This window comes from Danaus plexippus, assembly GCF_018135715.1.
Source record: "Danaus plexippus chromosome 3 unlocalized genomic scaffold, MEX_DaPlex mxdp_30, whole genome shotgun sequence".
Taxonomy (NCBI): domain Eukaryota; kingdom Metazoa; phylum Arthropoda; class Insecta; order Lepidoptera; family Nymphalidae; genus Danaus; species Danaus plexippus.
Genome location: NW_026869845.1, coordinates 231,141 through 255,451, shown reverse-complemented (window position 1 = coordinate 255,451; position 24,311 = coordinate 231,141). Strand labels below are relative to the sequence as shown.

Sequence of the window (24,311 nt, the reverse complement as noted above, 5' to 3'; positions counted from 1 at the left end):
AATAAAAATAAAACTATGGTTTTCGGATAGACGTACTATGGGTCTTTATATAACAGTCTTTATAAAACTGTACAATTTGACAATGTTTCGGGTTGTTTACTAAAAAGACGTGAGTCATCTGCTTGTGATCACAGTTCATGTAGACTCTACACTGTAGACAGTAACCAAAACGTCAGATAAAATAAAAAATAATGTAATAAACAGAAAATCATTGCCAGAAAACAATAATAAAATAATTATAATTTATTTATCCATGTCAGCCAAATTAGAAGTTGATATAAAAATTTTCCTTTTCTATAATTCATTCTGAGAGGTGCCTTTACTGCCTAAACTAAAGTATGTCTAGTCCATCTTTTATTTAAGAGTTATATCTGAAATAAAGATGCTGCACCGTAATAAGCTGAGTGTTTAAAGGGCAATCACAGGAATTTAATATCAAATAAGTAATATGCATACATATATTTTATCTTGTTGAAACTTTACGAAGAAGAATTTCGAACGACTCAATCAAATTATTTATTTTAAAACTTGAAAATGTTTTTAAAATAATATGGCTTTTTATAGTACATTCTAAAATCATTAAAAAGACAACTTAGTTTAGGACACGAACTAGGTCCAATAAATGGAATACATAAACATATTTTTAGTCAATCCTAATAATGATTATATTCTCGAATTTTCTCTAACATTAATAGTTGATGTTAGAGTGATGAATAGTTATTACAGAACATAATACCGAAAAACTATCATGTCCCATTTTCAATTATGGTTGGTTATAAACAATGAATCTACATTGATTGCTAATAACTATCGTCCGTACTAGCAGGTCTAAGTACATCTCATTTTTGGACGAATTCCTCCATGTATATCAAAAATTTAGCTAAGTATTGTATGTCATTTTATTAATTTATTGGGCAAAACACCCTAGCTTTTATTACTTAAAATGATTACTGTATGGAAACATAATAACGCAACAGGATCAAAATGAAACATCAAATTCTTTATTTTTTAATTAAGACCGTTTATTTATAAAATATATACACAACGGTGACAAACGTAAATAAATCATGTTTAAATAAATTGACTTTATATAACACACGTTACACGCCTAAAACAATACTGTCGTAATTTAAACTCTCGTCTTGTTATGTAATTAAATCGATGTTGATTCTTTTATCGGTTTCATAAATTCATAGGTGTTCCTCACTTCCTGTCTCTTTGTCAAGAATTAACAAAAAAAAATGTTATATTTTTAATTTTTGTGTAGGTATATATGAAAAATCGAAATTAGTATAATCTAGTAATATTTTCTTCTAAACATCGTCAGTTTGAAAGTTAAGGTTCGAAAAAATATAATACTTCAAATCAAATTCTTATTTATAACGATTTATGTATATTATTTCATTTTAACACAGGGATTTCTAGTGACCTTAAAAACTAGACTTTATTTAGGTATTGAATAGAGTTACTTAAGGTGCAAAAATTATTTACATTTTAAACATCTACACAGCAGGAATAAAGTTTAAATATAATTTTAGATAATTGAATAAGAAAACCCTATAGGGCTTATGCTTGATGATAAGTTTTGTGATATTTTCTCTAAGATATTTCATGTTAGTTAGCGAAGACAATTTTAAGTAGTATTTCACATATCATAGGAAATTGCAAGTTCGTTTTGTTACTTGCTTCTTCTTGAGAGCAGCACGCACGGCCTCCTCGAATACTTCATGCATATTCTCTCGTTCCAAAGCAGAACATTCAACCAATTGGACTGCTCTGAAAAATAATGAAATAAAATGGTTGTAATTTATTTTGATATGGTTAATAATATTTACTTTATAATAAATAATTAAGAAACGATGCAAAAAATAACCTGACGTCATGCCCTTGACATTTTAAATAGAATACTTATCCGTATTCAGAATAAAAATACATATGAAGTAAGCTAAATCGATATGTAATATCTATAATTATTGCGACCTTATCTCATGTTGAATACCCTATTCCTTTTTGCGGAATTAAGGAAGAATTAAAGAAGTACCATTTAAAGAGGGGTTTAGTTTAAAACAAATTGTTCTGTTAATTGTCGTCAAGGTTTTATTCTCGGAGCGTCCAGTAAACCATTTAGTTACAGCATGAGTGTTAATGAATCTGTGGTACATTTTCTCTCGTCGGTTGTCGCTGACGGTATCTGAGCGCGTTATCACTTTACGATAACACAGCTGCTGCCATTCGTTTGATAGCATCTGACGGTTTTTACAAACTTCGCTTTGTTTTGTAATAATAATAATTTTATTTATTTATTATTTTTGTTTAATTTAGATTGTTTTGTTGCAACTGAATTCTCACCTTATTTTCCTTTTTAATACTTTCCCTTCTTGAGTTGTAATAACCGCTTGACCGCTTGCCCTTAAATCTGTTTTAGTAGCTGGAAAGTAAAAAACAAAGTTGTATCAATATTAATTATATATATATATATATATAGAAGCATATGACAATCGTTATATTAAATAGACGAACAACTTGATTGAAAAAAACTGGAACTAACATTGTATTAAACTATTAATGAACAAGTACTGAGTTATTGTGACAACAATTTGTACATTTAAGTGTAAAATTTTTGCCAATTTTTACCCTTTTATTACTGGCTCTTAACTAACTTCATCCTTGTTAACTTGCATTAAGCCAACGATCTCATATAATTATTATTAAATGGCCAACTGCTGGTTAAATGTTATAGCTAGGAAACTACCCACGCTAATTTCCCATTACGAAAATTATTGGTAAATTTTGGAATTCATAACTTTTGTGCTTATATAAAAAGTTTAAATTGCTAAATAATTAATTATACTTCCTGCAACAACTTACCAACAAGAACAATTGGCACCGACGAACTGAAATGTTTTAATTCAGGATACCATTTGTGACCAACGTTTTCATAAGACGATCTACTCCCAACTGAGTAACATACCAGGAAACAATGCGTCTGTAAAATGCAAAATATATTATAAAGAGACAGGAGTCATATAAATATGTTACTAAGCACTTATAGCACGCAAAGCTATCATAGCCTCAGTTTCTTTTTCTAATAATGATAGTCATTAGTCTTACAGTGTCATAAGTAGAATTTTGCGCAATAAAACTTGATTCTGACCCATTTTAACGTTTATGGAGGAGTTGGTTTAGACAAATGTTAGGTGTAGGATTTTGTGATAGATGTAAGATGCTGTTGACTCGATGCTTATGATCTCTAGTTTGTAATAATATATTATCTTTTTACAAAAAAATAGAAAAATTACCGAAACAAAATTGAATTTTATTAAAATGATGTTAAATTTTGTTAATAATTGCCAGTTATACTAGTCTATTACCTATTTCATAGAATTATTCAAACAAAAATCCCTTCTCTAACTCATTCTATACGTGGGATTATAAAAAAAGAGCAATGGGAAATCGTTAAATGGTTGAAAAAAAAAAGTTTAGTGCATTCTAGAAATAACACAAATACAACAAAACAAAATATACTGGTCGAGTTGGTATTACACCCGAATGATTTCTACTTTTTGCTCCAGTAATCCCTGGAGGTCCCGAATAAGCTAGCCGCCAATACGAGTTACAATAAAAATGTCTAATTAGCATACAAGTTAGTTCCTAATAGAAGTTTCTAGTTTCTCTTATTCATTTTAAATCAAACTCTATAAACAACCCAATCTATTTACTTTTTCTTGTACGTATAGGGGATATCGTAAGAAACAAGAATATATATAGAATTGCTATTCTAATAAAAGTTGCAATATCTTTAATGAACGTAAATGTACAATAATATTGACAGTTCGGTTATTTTTATTAGAATATTAATATATATTTAACAGTTTAATCGTTTGAGCATATATTGTTTAAGTATACATATTTTTTTACTACTTACGTTATTATATGACAAAGGTCTAAGTCTTTCGTAATCTTCCTGGCCGGCAGTGTCCCAGAGTGTCATTTCAATTTCTTGTCCATCAACCGTAATGTGTCCTACATAGTTGTCAAATCTAAAAAGAGAATGAATTCTTCAGTTTACAATTAGTTTCCAGTTAATATTAATATAAGTATGGGGCCAGTTAATATTAAAATATTACTAGTTTTAAGCCTTAGTTCCTTTAAACTATGGCTTAAAACTAGTAATTCCATAGAATGCTTTTTAATTAACGACCCTTAAATACATTAGTTAATCTTAATTCACATAAAAATATTAATCCCAAAATGTGTTTGTGTGTTTTGATCTCTATTTCCTCATATCATTTACAGTAGGACTCGACCTTGGCCATAGTTACAGTACGTATCAGCAACGGTCATTGACTACAAACGAGTAAGACCTCGTTCGTGTTAGAGACGCATCGTAAGGATGTCTGCTGTAGGCGTACGTCTTAAGAAGGAAGCGACAAACTTAAACAATACAACAATGCCAATGAGTATCTGACTTTATAAATAGTGCAACTCGATTTACTTCACGGTTTGCACATTACCAACGCGTTAACTACACATCGCTCACATTCGCAACCGGAAATAGATACTCATATAATGTTAAGTACCTACTTCGAAACCGGTACCTACTAATCTCTAGATTACAAGAGATTTTATAGTTATTATATTGGAATTTGCTTAAACTAATTTGTTATATAACAACTATTGTTAAATATTATGTTAATGACGAAGATTTCAAATTAGTCACCATCATTTAGTATTCCAACGAAGTTATAACGTGTTTATGTACGTACCTAGCTATACACTTAATGACGTCAGTAAATCATAAGTATGTTTTTAATTGTCAAAAATTTTTATTGATGTTATAGGAAAATGTTCCTAATTGAGTACCGCTGAATTGCAGATAACTTTTTATTATATGTATAAAAAATATATTTCCATATATATCTAGTCTACTATTTAGTAACAGAATTAAAATTTAATAAACATTAATAATTAATAAATTTCGTAATAATTATTATGATACAATTTTTTTTTATATATTAAACAAATTATTCTTTTTTTACTACTTATACAGCAGTATGTCACACACATAAGTATTTATTTTGCTTTACTTGCATATGATACAATTTATCTCTACTTTTATGACGAGATAACGTAAATTTTATCATGTTGAAATTTAAAAAAACTATACTAAGTAATAATATCTGTCGGATATTTGGAAATTACTAGAATGAATCACGAAAATTAATAACAATATTGTGAGGTCATTGAAGGAAAACCTAACAAAATTACATTCCTATAATAGTAACATGTCAATATTGAAGTACCACATCCCTTCATATATTTGATGGGAAAATCCGTACTTAGTATAACAATAAACACACTATAATTCCACTTATATCGAAATCGACAGTAATACGAGATAACGAAGTCATCGCACCAACCTGCTAATTTTAACGCACTACATCTAGACTATAAACTAACCCAATGACCTAAAAACGAAGCAATAACTTAAAGTATTTACTTACACCGTTGGTACGTATTCTTTGGGGAATTCGTTTCTAGTGTAAACGTAGAGAAGGCAAGTTTTGCCAACCATACCATCGCCCACCACTGTTATCTTGAGTCTCGGTGCACTCCCCATAGTGCGCGGAGGGCATTCAAAAAACAGTCACACACTATATACACTGTAGTAACAACAATTGTCTTTTGTTTTAACGCTCGACCAGCGGCAACCGTAACATATCGGATTTTAAAAATGATTCAATCCTGTAAGACAAATAGGTCCTTGAAGATTCTTATCACTTGGTGATGTAACGATCTTATCAAACGCGAAGAAACATTAGTGATAAGGCGCCAATTTTAATTGAAACAAGACGCGCGCACACTTTCGTGGTTAAGTGCGAAATGATCACAAATATTAAAATGCGCGTGATTCAACTGCGGTTTGTCATAGCAAAATAGCCGTTGGCCGCACAACATCGTACTCGTATCCGCGGAAGGCCTCTGCCAATACAATTAGTAATTAATTCAATAGACATATTCCTTCCAATTTTATAACACATGCTTAGAGTAACATATATTAATGTATCATCAATAATTATTATTGTTCTATAAAATATTAGTGATAAGTAACATCCATATGTTACTCGACTCGACTCGACATATACATAAACCTGTTTAAACATATATTCTATAAATATATAAAATCGTTTTCCTTTATCTTAATTGTTTAACTTGTTATTGACTATAATTGATCATTAGAGATACATTTAAGATAATTACGGTAGTCTGAAAATATAACCCAAAGTTTTTTTTTTATATTAACAAATAGTTAAGTACTTACTAATGTTACTAGGGTTATTGTCTTATGAATTATAACGATATTAAAATACTTATAACAAAGACATGTAGTACTCGAACAAAATACAAAAGTCCCTTATTTTATTTTACCACACCACGTTTCATTTAGCCGCAGTAAGTGGCAAAAAATACGAAATAAACATAAATTATTTAAATCCAAAATTTGATTTTATATAAACGATGTCACGTCAACCTTCTAACTTTGACTTGAGTATTATGTTGTTGTTTCTTAACTCATTTTACGCATGTTTAATGTTAAGCATTATTGAAAAAGCCATTATTTTTTACCTTCACAAGCACACTCCGGCTCTATAGTACTGGATATATTAAGAAAAAGTGGTACGAATTTGATAATCCACGATTTTGTTATTTTTAATTTTCTTTTTAGATACGCGTAGCCACGAAAACCTAAAAGTTAATCTGGATCCTTTCTGCATTAGGTCTGAACATTTATAAAGTAATTTGTTAAACCGCATAATACTTAGGTACACTTTTACTGATGCATATTAAATACGTCGGTACTTAAATTACTAAACATACATAATTCAAATTGCAACAAACCTAGCTGCGATTTCTATGACAGCTACCTACTAGGTATCACACGATAATGTCTTCTTCAAAACTTTGAAAGCCAATAAAACTTTACATAAAACATTTTATCTTAATGTTACATTAAGTTCATATAACAATCAGTTTTAAGGAAGAGATATCTTACTGTATTTAAGAACTTCTTTCATAACTTTTATAGCAAAGATTGTCGCAAAAAATTAAGGAGAAAAAGTTATATTAATTAATAATAAACTTTTTTTATCGACTGGATAGCGTTTTACTGTCATTCTACCTGATAGTAGGTAGAAATTAATTGGTAGGTGATTATCGCCCTATCTCATTAATAGCTTTCCCACTATGATCTTGAGGATACCCAAAATGTTTTTATTATTTAAACCCGCTAGACATAACAAACAGCGCTCGTCTAGTAATTTGTGAACTTACTATTATCTCAATTCATCGCTTGTGCAGTATATTCGCGAGATACTTTCAAAAAAAGTCGTGGTGGCCTGGAGGTTAAAGGCCCACCTCTTATACGTGAGGGCGCGGGTTCGAAAACCTGGCAAGAACCAATGTGATCTTTTCCAAGTCATATGTATTTTCTAAGAGTATTTAGACACCACTGACGGACGGTGAAGGAAAACATCGTGAGGAAACTTGGTCTTATAATTTTAAATTATAAGATTGAAATTGCCAACCCGTCTTGAGCAAGCGTGGTGATTAATGCTCTAACCTTCTCCATGTGAGAAGAGGCCTTTGCTCAGCAGTGGGCTCCGATAGGCTGATGATGATGAATTTCAAACCACCAAACAGTCATACCAACGTAAACAAATGTGGTACTTTCTAAAACAATCGTCTTAACAAACTCTATTCGTACACGTATCATAATTACCGTTTATAATTACCCAAATTTTTACTAGTTTTTAAATTTTTGTAAAATTGCAGACATTGTTTCTTATTTAAACTGCATCATATATACATATACTTTTCACTGACAAATTAATACTATTAAACAACACTTATTTTTATGCAATGTGTCATTCAAATTACACTATAATTAGCACAAAGAAGACTCTATTCATTGTCCGTGGACTGTAGACATTTATAGCAGCAGTACTAACACAAACTCCACCACTGAAAGTTCCTTACAAAGCCCTGTTTGAATATAACGTGGAAATAATATTAGTGTACATTTTATAATAGTAGAATCGCAATGTTATTACGAATAATAACTGAGCATTATTACATAAAAAAACTACGCTACGTTAATTGTCATTTAACGACATGCTGGCAAGCATAAAAAACCTAATCGAGAAACAATAGGTCACAAAGGAGTTACATAATTTTGGAACACGGCTAAGACCGCCGCTTCTTGGGCCGCAATAACCAAAGAACTAAGAACTATTCCAAGGAAATTGGCATTCAAATGAAAAAAACTTCATCGATATCAGTCGATCCGTTTTGGTAGCTTCAAAGCCACAGACACATCAACGTCAAACTATAACACCCCCCCCCCTTTTCTATGTGTGGTGATTAATATAATACAAATTTCGTACATTTCTCTAATTATAATTTGTTAAATTAATAATAAAAAATAATAATAACAATACTAAATAGGTACTCCAATTAAATTTTAAGTCACATCTGTGTATAAAATCTATCACAAAACAATACATGAAATCCATGAAATTTAATCGTTAAATAACAGCACCTGTATTTCAGAAACTGGTTTATATACCGGTGCCTGGTTTATATGGTAAATGTAATAAAACACATTTTTATATTAATCGTGTATTAAAAAATTGATATCATAACAAACATAATCATCACAGTCAAAAGTTAAGTACTCAGTTATCACTCTAGTAATAAAATTACTTTGGTCAGCCCTTGTCCTTATAACTAACATAAACAATACTGGATAAGGAACATTACTACATAAAAATATCTAAAAATTATCAGAATTGTTGGTAACTATTATATTGTTTATTATAAATTAAGATTGTGTCAACTTTATATGCAATTTTAAATGTAAATTTATCTTTTTTCACCGGGGAATGTTGTTGCTTTTCTGTACCATACAATGCTCGAATTACTCAAACTTATATCTTTTCCCACATAGAAAATAATAAATTAGAAAAAATTAACACATTCAGCTTCAAGTACATTACTTTTTCAGAAGTGGTAGGTTTGAATTCAGTAACCAAAAGAGTATCTAACTAAATAAAAAATCTAGCTTTTATTTCAGTTTCTACAAGAATTGTTACCTACGAATAAAGTTTTTCATTAGTAGGTCTTTAAGAATGCCTATAAATTACTTATTGACACATACCAGATCTATGCAAATTCTATAAAAAAATTGTATGTTAAATAAATGTTGGTCAACTTCAATTATCATGCCATTACTCACTACCACAATTTGCTTATAAAAAATTATAAATCATAATAAATTTAAAATCACTTTTTGATTGCTACACTGTTAATTCCTTCAAGTATGAGTTCTTCCTTCAGAGCCAACACTTCTCTCAACAGTTCCTGGTTGTTAGCTTGAAGCTGAGCTATTAAGGCCCTTTGTTTTCGTTCCCGATCCTTCAGCTGCATTAGAGTTGAATCGCACACATCAGTGCAAGAAGTGTAGCTGTCTGTAAGGTTAAATTAATTATATTATCATAAAAATAAAATATCCTTGATAACTGAGAGAAGAGAGTTTACCGGATTTATTTCTTTGCGAGTTTAATAATTTCTCATTTTCAATCTTCAGTCGTGTTATCTTATTCTGGTATATCTTTTCATTTGTTTCTCTTTGCTTTGTGATCTGCTTCAATTTGTTTTTAGCGTCTAACAGTTTCTGATACATCTCATTGGATTGATCCGATACTCTTTGTGCAGATGCAACACATGCTCTGGATTCATTTTTTTCTGTATTCAATTTGTCTTTTAGTTTGCCTGCTGTAAACTAAAACATAAATATTTTTGAAAAAAATACGGTTATTGATATTACTGCATGTATGATATTATTACAAAATTTGGGTTTATAGCACATTTTTATAAAGTGGATAGCATGTGTATTTTAAAATTGGAAGCAATACTTACAGTGAGTTGTTTGTTATTATGTTCAAGGATGTGGTTATGCTCCATTAATCGGTCGACCTTTTCTATTGTATTCTTATGATAATGTAGAAGTGTCCATACAGAATTAATAAATAGAACTAAGGCCTCTGGACGTAAAGTATCGTTTTCAACATCAGTGTGAGGATTAAAGGTATAAGTAATATTCAATAAACTCAATTCCTGGAGGAATATAATTATCAGTAAATAATCAGAAATTAAAAATTTACCGGGAAATTAAATAAATATACAATTATTTACCTCACTTAGACCAATCAAACATTCTTTGTAATTTTGATGTGTACAAGGCTCGTAAATAGTAGCTTTCTTGTATTTGTAGTTTTGTAAGAGTTCCTTGACTTCTTCATCCAAATTTTCAATTTCTTGGGAAGCCATAATGTAAGTTTTTAGGAACTTTAAGTTTAGTTACAGATAATTTAATATTTTAACCACCACCAGAAAGTCGACAAAGTTCTTCAAAGTTTTGAAAATTCAAATAACTGTCATTGATTTATAAGACTCGAGGTCATTCTTTTTCTTAGTATATTATCTATGATTCGCGTACGGAATTGAATCAAAAATTCTTTTTGTTCACATCTATATAAGACCGGAAAAGGTAAAATGAAATGAATTATAAAATAAAAAAATTTATGTACTCTAATTTATATTTAATTTTTTGGAATTATTTGGTTTTTATTTAAAACTGTTGAAATACATTCGTGTCTGGATTTTATAAACTAGACAGAAACAAAACGTTATTTGTAAGTCTTCCACTTTTGAAACCAACAAATGAGAATTGTTTGTTTATAAAAAAAAAGAGAACAGAATAAAAATACAAAGGTTATATTAACAAATTATTTTATTTTACATTTACATAATTAAAATTTTCAAGCATTTGTTACTGTCTATATCATTTTGAATTATATCATGCATTAGTGAATAAAAACGGCATCTTATTCGTTATTATATTAACACTGGTCCATATTAAATATTTTTTTGTTAGCATATATAGGTTTTATATCGTACATTCTTATCAATTATACAAAACCAATCATTAATAAACCAGTTCTAGTTATTGTTTATAACATTCGCTTCATAGTTGAATGAAGACAAAACCATTCCGACATGCAAATGCTACTGACATCGGATGCTTCCGTAGAGACAAGGTGTCACTTTTTTCTGGAATGGTCTATCAATTTATTCTGAAAATAATAAATATAAGATCAAACATATGTTTAAAGCATTATCATTCAATTAATGATGTATATGATACAAAAAATTACCCTTGCTGCGTGTAGTCCTATCTCGCTCAATCTCTTATGCTGGTAGGTGAGCGGTTCATGTAACTTGGCGTCTCCGCGTTTGTAGAAGTCGCTGTAATCGAGGCGGAAAGCCAACGTCTGTAGCGACACTTCCGTGTGGAGCGCTAGTTTTAATATCAGGGTTGTCACATGACCTCTGAAAAATTTTACGAGTGTTATTTTCAAAATCCTTGTTTTGATTGTTGTTGTATATTTATGATACGTGGAATAGTTCCACTCACCTGTAACTTCTTGCCCAAACATTCAAATCTGCTTTCCTATTGGCTAAGAACTGTTGAAATATTTTCCTTTTTTCTTTATCTAACGCTTCGTCGGCACTCGTGAAAGCATATTCTCCTAAAAAACCGTCTATTGTTAGTAAATAAATAAATTATAAATATTATATAAACCGACTAATACTCAAATTTTCTGAAAGAAAAACGAAAACTCATTAAAATACTGTTTTTTTTTTGTCAAGTTAATAAGTTAGGTATACCACCTCGAGAAATTCGTTCAGCCTTCAACTCTCTCAGTTGGTCTCTTCGCTCAAGCTCCGCACTGATTCCAGTGTGAAGCGTAGTCTCGAAGCTTCGTAAAGCTAATATTTCGTTTAATACATTGCCCAAATATGACTGCAGTTCCTATAGTATAGCAAATAGGTAAACATATATTAGACTACTCATTTTCTAATTTTAATTTTTATTATATTGTATAATTATAAATAAATATTTTTAATTTGTTTGTTGGATAATTTCTATGTGATATATTTTATAATCGTAACTCACACTTTTGTATCCCTTGCTAGGAGAAATTAAACGATTGATAGCAACTTTGTGGCTGACTATACATTATTTACAGTTGTATACCTGCGTGGTGTGGTGTATCATGGCGTGTATGGAGTGTCGGTCTAGAGCTCGGTGGTGCAGAGCCAGTAGTGTGTCAAGATGTCTCCTCTCAGCGGCGGCGGCCAGCAGCTCTGCCCACGCGGTCTCCGCGCCCTCACAGCTCGCCTCCTGTAAGGCGCCGCACAGACGGAGCGCCTCCGCACGGAGACACGACACGCGACGCATCAGACCCCACACCTCTGATACCAATTAACAATCTGGATACTAACTATACTGATAGTTTCTTAATACAAGCCCATGGTAGGTTCATTTTTTTTTTCAAGCATTCAATTTCAATTATCTGTATATATTGAAAACTTATTATACCTTAATATTTGTTTTAATTTGTGATTTAGAATTTAGATCTATAACGATTATAAGGTATAGTATTATTAAATAATGTCCCGTCGAATGTTCTTAGTACATGTTTGAGTGTTTTTTAGGACATGGGACGTAGTTTAAAATTTCAAATTAGGATCAAAAGTAGTTGAAACAACTGTCAATGATAATAAATTAAGTGTACTGACCGGGCATGTGTTTCAGCCTCTTCTGTAGTATAGCGTAGTCGCGCCAGGCGTGATGCAGGGCGTGTTCGATCCTCTTAACGCGCCACAGCTGTGTGAAGAGAGCTCTATAACGGGCGGCACACGTGGCCGGGAACAAGGTACCCAGGGGTCCGTCCACACGGTATTGTAGAGCGAAAACGTCCCACCCGCTATCCTCGCGTCCGTCGCCTACACAATAAATACAGATATAAGTATTTCATATGATATAAGTTGACATTCTTAATATATGTATTTAACTTACAGTTCGGGTATAAATTGACGTGTAGACGGGCAAGCACGTGGGGCGGCTCGAACTGTGCGTTAGTAGCCCGCACCGCCGCCTCGAGAGTGCACGTTAGATTGTGGACATATAACGAGGTGGCCGGCTTGTTGAGCTCCTCCCTTATACATTATCAATTTCATAAAATTTTAAAAAAAAGCTCCTTACATTCTTTCTTTAAAAAAAAAATAAAGTACTCATAGCATAAGTACTATGTTTTAATGTTCTGTATTATTAAAAAAAAACGTACAGAAAGAGATGGATTGATGATAACACTTTAGTTATACCTGAACGGAAAAACTAAAAACCAGCTTCATTTTAAAAATTACTACTAGTAGACATAAGACGCATAGTCTACAATTTCTCTATTTGTATAACACAATACATACTGCAGTAGCGTCATGAGATGATGGACGAAGTCGCCTTGCGCCAGTAGCAGATACCGCCTGTGTGCGGCGAGGTGGTCAAGGAGGTGGTGGTGCGAGCAGAGCGCTCCCAGCAGGCGAGCGGACGCCACGCCGTGCGCCAGAGACACGCCCTCGCGGAGCCCGTCCGCCTCCCACCACGACACCACGCGCTCGTCTGGACGCTCACCGCCACCTTGTATCACATACATTTCACTTCATACATATAATATGTAAATTAAATATCATACTTGAATATATTGTTTATATTGGAGGGTCGATGACCGGTGATAGTTAAGTAGAATTTCGTTAAAGTTCATTAAATTTATTAACAGTATAATTTCTAAATAATAATAGTTGTATTAGTACCGTCGATGCGATTCAGACTTACTATCTTTCTTCGTATCACCTATAAAGGCTATCCGCAAACTTATTGTCTTAAGAAAGTCCAGTTTGTTTGCCTGGATAAGTTACAATATGATATACCAGGTGTCGCTTGCGGCTGCAGCAGGTCGTGCAGGTGTCGCTGGTGTGTGAGGTCCGCTGGTGCCTGTTCGTCTGCGCACGCCTCTCTCATGAACACCACACTCTTGCCAGTCGCCAGGATCTGAGACGCCAGTTCTCGAGACATGAACGACGGCACCATCCACTCTCTTTTGTTAAACGAAAAACAACAATATTATTTATGTTTTAATAATTTGTAATTAATTATGTTTATCTTTAGTATAGCCAGTGTTCGAGGTAAATTTTCAGTCTTCATTTTTAATGTTCAGCATTTCTTCCAAGTAATGTCCTACAAAATGGCTGACGCCAGTATCTATAGTTTTCAAATACAAGTTCATACTTAAATGTTGCCCTTACAAAATTACAATGGTTCAGTATTGTATTTAATTCTAATCTAAGAATTATAGAATATTATAATAAGTAACACTAGTTGGTTTTGTAAAGCATAGGAATACAAAAATATAATTAGAAGATATATGATTTAAAAAAAATCTATATGTTTTAAGATTGAACACACTGAAATTGAAGTAAAATAATATCTGTTTGGTGACCATAAGTATGAAGAATATTAAAAAATAATCAATATAAAAAGCTGATGATGATATAATAAGTCCAATTACCTTTCGTTTATTGGAACTTTTTTTTATTAGTTACTTTTCTAGACGTGTTTGTCTATGGTCATATGGTAAGAATCTCAGAGCAGTTTCAAGTGTGAAATAGCGAATTCCTATACGAATACATATATATTACCTTACTCTATACTTGTCATGCCACATCCTATCAATGGGTACTCCACTTCTACTCTCAATGAAGAACTCATTGAAAGGGTCGTCGATTTCACCTGTAAGAGTTTATGTTTCTAACAAAGAAATTGACATATGGCGTCTATAAACAAGAATTATAACAATATAGAGAAGCAAATACTTAATAAAAATCAGTTTCAATTTATACATTTAAATAAAAAAAAAGAACTTTTAAAGCGAGAACAAAATCCATGCATAAATATATAATTATTGATGAAACGAGAATTTTTTAATGTAATACTAACCGTGTAGAAGCCATCTTGTTAGCATCAGTAGTAAGGGGTATGTGAGCGCTGTCAGCAGGCGGCGGGCCAAGGAACATACACGATCGTCGCCGTGACGCACGAAGCGATGCACGCAGGACGCCAACTCACCACCTGAAACGACATTCACACCAATTTTGCAAAAAAATATTCCAAACATTTACACTAGATATATAATATACAGTTTTAAAACTTACAAATATGTATTTCAACACTAAATATAATGCTCCAGTGGTTGTTTTTGAATTTTTGCTTACCTCTGAAAGATTGCAACTAACATTATGAGTTATTACAATGATTCACATCTGATGTACGGTGTTATGTAACTAATAACATTTGTTTGTTTTGATCTTTTAATAAACTGTGATTTTAATGACCTTTCTTATGATGAGCTGTGTGTGCTATATAGGCGAGCCAAGTCAGTCGATGAAGGGGCTCCTGCGCCCAGACACAAACACGACGGAGGGTGCCGCCGCCGCCATCGCCCTCACATACCTGGTTATAGAAAAAAAAAATTATCGAGCGTATTAACTGAACGATATGATGTAAAATAGCATGGTATGTAAATACATTGCCATATTATAAGTACCTGAGACTGCAGTAACGCAATACTTCGATAGTATTCTGTTAGTTCGTCCCTTATTGAAGTTACCAACCCTTCACCCATTAGACCTGAAACGGGTTTATAGGTTTGTATTATTTTGATATTACCACAAGATTTGATAACTTTAAAACAAACGTAATAACAGAAAAAAAAGAAAATTCGATAAAATTGTATTAAATCCCAATATTGAGTTATCGTTAGTTGAAATAACAACTTGAACGAAATACTCCAAACCTTGTAGATCCGAACCTACTTGTATAAATCAATTTTTCAATCTCAATTTTCTTATTTATATTTTAATATAAATATCAGCAAAAAATTGTTTTAAAGTTAAAACATAATTACACGAAATCGTAGCTTAAACATTTGCCAATAGACGTGTGTAAGGTCCACCTCCTACAGAAGATACTTTTGAATGACATATTGCATTTTTTTTTCTGTGAGTGCGCTAAGAGCTTATTCCCTTTCATCCCGATACTAAAGAATCTACATCCATTAATAATACCAACAGCAAAATTCGCTTAGTAACCACTAGCTTCAGATGACCCTTATGAACAGATGTCGCCCAAAATGTAATTAATTTAAGTAGTTTTAAGGAAATAATGTACTGTTGAAAAAAATAAATAAATATTAAAATTCTTGCCGCGCAAGAAAGATAGGATGGCAACAACACCCTGCGATAGCGGGTGCCTTAAAAAAAGAACCCATCGTCGCAAAACATACGAAAGCACGAGCCGTCAAGTCAATAAATTTAAGTAAACTAAAAATATTTGTCCTCGTCTTATTATTTATACAAATACATCACTTATTACATTTTATTTCCCACATTCAAATTCACTCTCAGTAGATAGAAATTGCAAGAGATGTATCAAATTTAGTTAAAATAATTATAACAAAACATATTCTTTATTGCTAAAAGTGTCATCCGACCTTGTGGCATAAGTCCCGAGGCTGGATCAATAAATTCCTTAAGCCGATCATGTAAGAAGCCAAGGTGAGCTATACGCGCGTACAGAGCCTGTGCTGGTCGGGGCCAGGCTACTGGAACACGTGATTTGACACCCGCAGCAGCTAACACCGCGTCACGCACACAGGCACGCTCTGTAGAACGATCTAGAATATAGAACAATAAGTATGTATTTATTAATTATATCATATTACATTAAGCCATCCATTATATTGTGTGATACTCATAGGAACTAATAAGAATCCTATATTATTATATCTATTCAAATATTAATTGCACAACTCTAACTATATATGTAATTTATTTTCTATCTTTCAATACCTTTAAATTCAGTACAAAAGAAAAAAGACAGATATCAAACATTGTGTTTAATCACACACACCTTTTATTATTTATTACAGATCAAGCCTTAGAAATCCCTTAAAATCAGTCTAAGGGATTTCTAAGGTACATATGAATATAACATGCAAGAAATAAAATAGAACTGATTACCATTTGATTGTACTGCAATGATCATATTGCTATTGTTTGAGGGCAAGCTCTGATTAGACCCCTGTGGTTTTGGAGCGTGACTGCCCCAACTCATTGATCCCATTGTACTCTTACTTGAGCTTGACGCTGAGACTCCCAATCCAGAATTCTAAAATTCATATCAATCGAAATATTCATCTCCACTAGACATATTTTACATATTTTGTTACAACAAATATTATGGAGCACATAAGTATTGCTAATAAAATATGGCCTTACAACAGTCGGAAGATTGGGAAGAGGGAATAACTGATGTGTGGATTCAGTTTGTTGAGGAGTGTCTGATAGAGCAAGGAGTAATGATAATACAGCAACACGCTGCTTCAACACAAACTGAAAATAAAATATAGTTAGTCATCAGATGTTAATAATTTTACTGACAAATACAAAACTAATATATTCTTACTGAATTTTTGAGTTTGACATATGATTCATTGAATTTATCCGCGTCTTTGGCAGACACACTGGCCAATTTTGAATGAATCTTTTGACAGAGCAATCTCTCATCTTGGCTTGAACGACTCTTTTCACTAGTTGATGTTAAATAAGACAGAGCAAGCTCATACGCACTATCTGAAAATTAATTATACTTTAATAATATCACTTTTTTAAAAAAAAATTATAGCCTTAACTGTAACTCACCCTTCCTTTTGAATTTTGAAAGTATATCTTTAAAGAATTCCTGAATATTACTCATTTAACACAAAACAAATATAACGAGATAAATGTTTTAATAAAAAATTTTAACTGACGTATTAAATATTTTGAAAAGGGAAGCTCACCTGGTTCCGATGACAGCCCTTCACATAATTTATGAAGTAGCGTAGCAATTGTATTATTGGTAGCAATATCCATATTACTTTTTCTAATACTGTGTGAAATATATTATCCACAAGGAAAATGAAACAAATAAGGTCTATTTCATTAATTAAAACTTATCATACTTATTAATGTGACAGAATAAGTTCGAAATTATCCTTTACAAACATACATATTACGGTTTTAACTGATTTCAAGTTAGAATTCAATACTACCAAAGTTCAACAGTTTTGAACGGTAGAAACCGATAACTGATAATATTTTTAATTTTGATGTTTACAATTTACGCTAAGTGAAGAAATTTGACATAATCTAATAACCATAGATATTTTTGATTTTTTCTTTAAAGGGGATATAAATAAGTTTTTTTTTAAATATTATCATAATTACACAAAAGCTCTTACTTTTAAGAATATTATATTTTTATAAAAAAATCTCTTTAAGGAAATTGAATTTAAGGAAAGCCGTTAAGGAATTTCAATAAAGCATATCTTTGAACTGTTAAACAAAATTAGACAGACCACTATTAAGAATTAAAATATCCAAAACCCGAGGAACTAGAGGGGTTAACAATAACAATGCTTTTTTTTAAGTTTAGCAGTCCATGTTTCCAATAATGTCTGAATTTAATCGAAGCACCGATTCTCCTTCTGGAAGTATTAGAAATTCGAATATCAGAAATTCAAATCAGAATTCGTATTAACTTTTCATGATTACATAAATATTTTCTAAAATCTATGTTTCCAAAAACGATATATTTGTTCCATTAATTGCTTTTTTGGCGTTTTAAAAATCTTGGTCAAGATACGGAAATTCTTGTACGAAAGCAGGATTCAGGTGTGAGTACAAAATCTTAAACACATTTTAGGGAAATGTGCGAAAACCTGCGGTCTAAAACATTATAGATTAAAAACTGGAATAAGCTTTCTATATCCTCAAAGTTAAAAATAATTACACCTTTATTTTATATATGAATACCATTAAAAAATAAATCTACATACTTTATTTCGTATCGCTCTGCCTTATGTGTCTTTACATATGTTGATGATTTAATATTATTTAAAGAATTGATCACAACTACTTTCAATTATTCTTATATGATTAAAAGAGTTGGTTCTGTGCTTCTATTGAATATGTTAATTATTTGTCGTTTGTTTGCACTGTGCAATATTTTATATAGTACCTTTACTGTTATATTCTGTGACCAATATTATATGTGACGCAAAGTGATTGATATCTATGGCGTTATTTTTTAAGAAATCGCTAGATTAATAACTACTGATTTGATTCAATGCAAAATATCCAAAACATTATGACTATACAATTTGTAAATTGTAATTGTATCAATTAATTCTCCAAGTGTAGAGTTAAATGTGTAAACATGAGTTTTTCCATTGATGAAGTGAATTTTCTCGTGTATCGATACTTACAGGAGTCCGGTATGATTTTTTTAATTTGTGATTTTAATGTCATTATGATTTTATATTCTAGTTATAAAAGAATTCATGTTAATATTGAAATATCCTAGGATTCCATCATTCAGCTTATACATTTGGAATTGAATCACATATATCCCAAAGCAATATAAATGGAGCCTTAGTTCCGCCGGCAGCATTGTTAAATATTCTGCAGAAGGGTTTGCAATATACCGAAGCCGAAATAACTATAGGAGAAGATGGTATGTTTAATAAACATAACCTGACTATTTGTTATTTTTCACATTTATAATATAATAATTTACAGGAACTGAAACACGTCTTACAGAGAGCCTGAGTTTAATTGATGCTGTAACTCCAGATATTGTTTCCACTCGTCAAAATGCTCATAATGCTCAAAAGCAAGCTAATAAAGAACCAGGTTCTGGTGGAGAACAAAACGGAGTTGATGTATGTGACCTTTGACTATGATGTCAATATTCATCAAATAAATGTGTTAAAATTAATTTGTAACTTTCAGGGAACAGCATGTAGTGCAGCATCAACTACAGGAGGTACAGTAACACCAAATGTACCAGAAAATATGGATGTTGATCAATCAATCGAAATACCAGCAAGCAAGGCGACAGTACTACGAGGACATGAATCTGAAGTGTTTATTTGCGCTTGGAATCCAAGCACTGATTTATTGGCTAGTGGCTCAGGAGATAGTACTGCTCGGTAAAATCATTGAATCTATATCTTATACAAAGAAACTAGCTTTGTGATATTTGTCTATTAACTTCTATTCCATATTGATAATTTTGATTTGATTAATTTTCAGAATATGGGACATGTCAGACAATCCAGCAACTACCCCTAATCAGCTTATATTAAGACATTGTATTCAAAAAGGTGGAGCTGAGGTGCCCAGCAATAAAGATGTTACCTCATTGGATTGGAATGTATGTCATTATATATTGACTCTTTATATTATTTTGCTATTTTTAGAAATGATTATTTCAATTATTTCAGTGTGATGGTAACTTATTGGCAACTGGATCATATGATGGCTATGCAAGAATCTGGACAACTGATGGCACATTAGCATCTACCTTGGGACAGCACAAAGGTCCTATATTTGCACTTAAGTGGAATAAGAGGGGAAATTATATCTTAAGTGCAGGGGTAAGTAAAATAATACAGTTGTTATATTTAACTTGGGGTTTCTAAGAGAAAGATAAGTTATTACTTCCAAGATAATATATTCTATTAAATTTTAAGGTTGACAAGACAACAATTATATGGGATGCAGCATCAGGCCAATGCACTCAACAGTTTTCTTTCCATGCAGCACCAGCTCTTGATGTTGATTGGCAAACAAACAACTCATTTGCTTCATGTTCAACTGACCAATGTATTCATGTTTGCAGATTACATGTTGACAAACCAATAAAAAGTTTCAAGGGACATACGGTGAGAAAAGTTATAAATACTCTTTAAATTATGAGCAATTTATAAAAAATATAATACAAATATCTTGTAATCCTCACTTCATATAAGACAAAACAGAAGTAGGTAAAACTAATGTTACTAGTTCAAGGGACATTAGTTATAAGTATTCTTTTGTTTTATTAAATTAAAAATAATTATATGTGTATGTTTTTCTAGAATGAAGTCAATGCAATAAAATGGGACCCACAAGGACAACTCCTTGCATCATGTTCAGATGACATGACATTAAAAATATGGTCCATGAAACAAGACACGTGGGTTCATGACCTGAAGGCACATTTGAAAGAAATATACACCATAAAGTGGTCTCCTACTGGTCCTGGAACACAAAATCCTAATATGAATTTGATCTTAGCCAGTGCATCATTTGATTCTACGGTGCGCTTATGGGACGTGGAAAGAGGAGTTTGTATTCATACTCTAACTAAACATACTGAACCAGTTTACAGTGTAGCATTCTCTCCCGATGGAAAATTTTTAGCCAGTGGCTCCTTTGACAAGTGTGTTCACATTTGGTCTACGCAGACAGGTGGGCTGGTACATTCTTATAAGGGGACGGGTGGCATTTTTGAAGTATGCTGGAATTCAAGAGGTACAAAAGTAGGTGCCAGTGCGAGTGATGGAAGTGTTTTTGTCCTAGATTTACGCAAATTGTAATATATTTCTAATTTAAATTTTAGCAATTAGAGTCGATTAATTGTGAACTGATGATTGTATTGCTGTACGGTAGATCCAAATTCACAATTGCTATTGCAAGACATCATAATATGTAGAGTATTAATAAGAAATACTATGTAGTATACTTAATTATAGATATTATTTTAATTAAAGTGTTTTTGTTATAAAAACTTGATATAAAGACGGGAAGAATTTTTTTTATTGCTGTATTAGTTTCGCAATCAATATTGGAAAAGAATTGAACTCCAAGAATTTTATTTTTATCTCAATTTAATATAATTTCTATATGTAACACTTCTATTTAGCATTACATAAAACATGTTTAAAGAAGAAATAGGCCTATTGTAATAGGCATAAGCTTTAGAAAAATATGCAACTTATTCAACTATAAAACTTTTTATATTATACATTGTTTTTTATTTTCAAGTATAAGGCCATGACACATTTATTATTTACATAATTTATTGTTATTGTTTAATATAAAAAGTAAGGGCAATACCTAGTTAAGGCCAAATGAAACATTTAATTATAAAATTTATTATATTTGCATTGGTCTCTTATATGCTAATAAATCTTCATGTTTATAAAGCCTGTGAAGTTTCTCATACATGTACTTAAAGAAAAACAGTAGGTTATCATATTGTCCATTATAAGGTTTACAGAAATCACATATTACACCACTATGCTTTGGAAAATTGGAAGTTAGTATAGAATTATAATCCTCACTGCAACCCCATGCAGCCACATGTAATTCTAAGAGCATTTGATGTAGAGCTTCAATTGTTGATAGGTACCACCTTGGACTGCCTTTTTGGTGTCGCCAGAATTGGGATATTCGATTCTGCAGTACAACTTTAGGTAATTTTTGCAATCTTTCATCAGAAAATATTCCTCTACTTTGATTCCATGTACTGTCAATTAGAATTAAACGATCAATTGGTAATTTATCAACATGATGAATAGAATTAATTTTGTTGTGACTTTCAAATATTTTTGTCATCAGTGTGCCGACATTATATCCTGAAGGTAATTCTGATAATAAACTGTCAGCATATGATTGAGAATTTTGTTTTCCTGTAAATAATTCTTGAACAGTGCTTGCTTCAGTCCCTGGATATAAAAGTACAGTTCTTTCGTCATTTGAATAATCAGGCATGTCCGGATATGTATATATATTAACATAACCAGGAGCCAGTACCGCTGCATGGGCAGCAGTACTCTTGCCATCTATTTCCCTCCTGTGTTTTATGATATCAACTTTAATCGGCAACTAAAAGAAGAAACTGTAGTTAAAAAAAGCAGCGACAGAAACAGAATGGAATAATAAAGAATTCATCTTACGGTACAGGTTGGAATTTTTCCTTCAAGAAGTGCAACGGGAACGAAACAAGTATAACAAAAATACATTCGAGATTTTCCACATCGTGGACATGGACTACGACTATCTAAGCTGTTTAAAATTTCGGAACTAGAGATGTTTAATCCTTCAAATGGTTTTTCATCCCGGAATCTAGCTTCTGGACTCTTGGGATTCATATTGCGTTTACCAATCAGTAATTTATAAAGTATTAAATAGTTTATACTTTAAAATAAAATAATTATAAGCAAATTCTTAAAAATAAACATCACTCGGCAACCTGTCCGGCTAAGATCATTCATTTATTTCCCGGGTTAATTCACGTCTCATAGGCAGTCGGACCACTGTAAAAGATGTCAAGTGCTTTGACAGTTTCGTTACACATTAACGTCAAAAATATTACTTCTACGAAGGCAACAGTAAATGTCCAAACAAAACCTTAGAATATAAAGTTCTTATAAATATTTTCAACTATATGTTTTACTTTCATACGTAGTTTTAGAATGTAAATCCTGATGGAAAATATTTGTTATTTCTTCACCTTATATATGTCATCTACTTACAGATTTCTTTATGTCCTCGTTCAGTAAGAAAAAGTTCAAAATTTAACTAAAATATAAAAATAACGTTTTTGGTTTGCATAGTTTTAATAAATATATTTTCAATTATATACTTTTAATGGGCTTAATTAAAAACGACTACTTTCTTGTCAGTAATGAGTAGTTACCTTGAGGAACGAGAGTCACCGACATAGCCAAACGGTTAACTCTTTGAAGTGGAAGTGGGTAGGCCATATGGCATAAAGAACAGATGACAATTAAGGGAGAAAAGTTTTCAAATGGAGACCGTGGATCGGAAAACGCAGCGATGGACGTCCACCAACGAGATATACGGACGACTTAGTCAAGGCCGATGGTTCACGCTGGATGCAGGCAGCTTCCGATCGAAGCAAATGAATAACGTCCAGCAGTGGATTTCACATGGCTGAGATGATGATGATGATGATGATGATTTTCTTGTATCTTTAAGAATTTCTGAATGTCAAGCGGTTTTGGACTAAAGGTCACGATTATTCATACATATAGAAAAGGTCCGTCCCGAAACACTTTAAAATTCACCTGGTTCTGCCCTAGCTCTGCCTACCTAGCCCAAATAAAACCAGTATCATTAAAAACTCTAACCATTCTTTTGTTTTCTGTTAACTTTGATAAGAAACTATCTTCCATACCAACACGCTGCATTTGGCTCATCGTGTTAAACTGCATTCAAGGCTATATTAGTATATTATATTATTAATTATTTTTCCTTGTTGTTGTGCAGACTGCTACGTAACTTAAAAAGGGGCTAAGAAATAGTGAAGTTGGGTTTTTAAATATGAGCTAGTTATAAAAGTAATTATATTTGGTAACAATTTATTTCTAAACATTTATATTAAAGGGAATGAGTAA

At 31.9% G+C, this 24,311-nt stretch overlaps 5 protein-coding genes across 7 annotated transcripts; 1 reads left to right on the top strand and 4 right to left on the bottom strand.

Moving 5' to 3' along the window:
* Window positions 1-997: 997 nt before the first annotated feature.
* Window positions 998-5,937, bottom strand: LOC116779026 (ras-like GTP-binding protein RhoL). The gene is made up of 5 exons (XM_032673168.2): window positions 5,505-5,937; window positions 3,926-4,040; window positions 2,869-2,986; window positions 2,350-2,428; window positions 998-1,776 (listed from the first exon to the last, which is right to left on the bottom strand). Exons 1-5 carry the CDS (start codon window positions 5,618-5,620, stop codon window positions 1,653-1,655), a joined length of 552 nt encoding a protein of 183 aa, XP_032529059.1. The 5' UTR covers window positions 5,621-5,937; the 3' UTR covers window positions 998-1,652.
* A 2,726-nt stretch (window positions 5,938-8,663) lies between these two features.
* Window positions 8,664-10,637, bottom strand: LOC116779018 (uncharacterized). Its single transcript, XM_032673157.2, has 4 exons — window positions 10,255-10,637; window positions 9,979-10,176; window positions 9,598-9,841; window positions 8,664-9,527 (listed from the first exon to the last, which is right to left on the bottom strand). The coding sequence occupies exons 1-4, from the start codon at window positions 10,387-10,389 to the stop codon at window positions 9,343-9,345; spliced, it is 762 nt and encodes a 253-aa protein (XP_032529048.2). The 5' UTR covers window positions 10,390-10,637; the 3' UTR covers window positions 8,664-9,342.
* Window positions 10,638-10,834: 197 nt separating this feature from the next.
* Window positions 10,835-18,199, bottom strand: LOC116779035 (gamma-tubulin complex component 3 homolog). 2 transcript variants are annotated; one of them, XM_061526839.1, is made up of 19 exons: window positions 18,071-18,199; window positions 17,862-17,950; window positions 17,486-17,652; window positions 17,299-17,412; window positions 17,041-17,188; window positions 16,512-16,694; window positions 15,567-15,649; window positions 15,355-15,472; window positions 14,960-15,091; window positions 14,662-14,752; window positions 13,894-14,060; window positions 13,393-13,603; window positions 12,986-13,125; window positions 12,706-12,912; window positions 12,161-12,378; window positions 11,794-11,935; window positions 11,537-11,651; window positions 11,277-11,451; window positions 10,835-11,195 (listed from the first exon to the last, which is right to left on the bottom strand). In XM_061526839.1, the coding sequence occupies exons 2-19, from the start codon at window positions 17,932-17,934 to the stop codon at window positions 11,163-11,165; spliced, it is 2,517 nt and encodes an 838-aa protein (XP_061382823.1). In that variant the 5' UTR covers window positions 17,935-17,950; window positions 18,071-18,199; the 3' UTR covers window positions 10,835-11,162. The 2 variants fall into 2 exon arrangements, with proteins under 2 accessions (XP_061382823.1, XP_061382822.1); XM_061526838.1 differs by having other exon boundaries at window positions 17,862-18,199.
* A 918-nt stretch (window positions 18,200-19,117) lies between these two features.
* LOC116766170 (F-box-like/WD repeat-containing protein TBL1XR1) lies at window positions 19,118-21,913 on the top strand. 2 transcript variants are annotated; one of them, XM_061526882.1, is made up of 8 exons: window positions 19,118-19,337; window positions 19,427-19,576; window positions 19,663-19,784; window positions 19,855-20,054; window positions 20,158-20,278; window positions 20,349-20,501; window positions 20,598-20,789; window positions 20,985-21,913. In XM_061526882.1, exons 1-8 carry the CDS (start codon window positions 19,280-19,282, stop codon window positions 21,483-21,485), a joined length of 1,497 nt encoding a protein of 498 aa, XP_061382866.1. In that variant the 5' UTR covers window positions 19,118-19,279; the 3' UTR covers window positions 21,486-21,913. The 2 variants fall into 2 exon arrangements, with proteins under 2 accessions (XP_061382866.1, XP_032511796.1); XM_032655905.2 differs by having other exon boundaries at window positions 19,119-19,337; window positions 19,642-19,784.
* On the bottom strand, window positions 21,317-24,139 carry LOC116766178 (tRNA-uridine aminocarboxypropyltransferase 1). The gene is made up of 3 exons (XM_032655917.2): window positions 23,591-24,139; window positions 22,848-23,207; window positions 21,317-22,776 (listed from the first exon to the last, which is right to left on the bottom strand). Exons 2-3 carry the CDS (start codon window positions 23,040-23,042, stop codon window positions 22,045-22,047), a joined length of 927 nt encoding a protein of 308 aa, XP_032511808.2. The 5' UTR covers window positions 23,043-23,207; window positions 23,591-24,139; the 3' UTR covers window positions 21,317-22,044.
* Window positions 24,140-24,311: the final 172 nt, after the last annotated feature.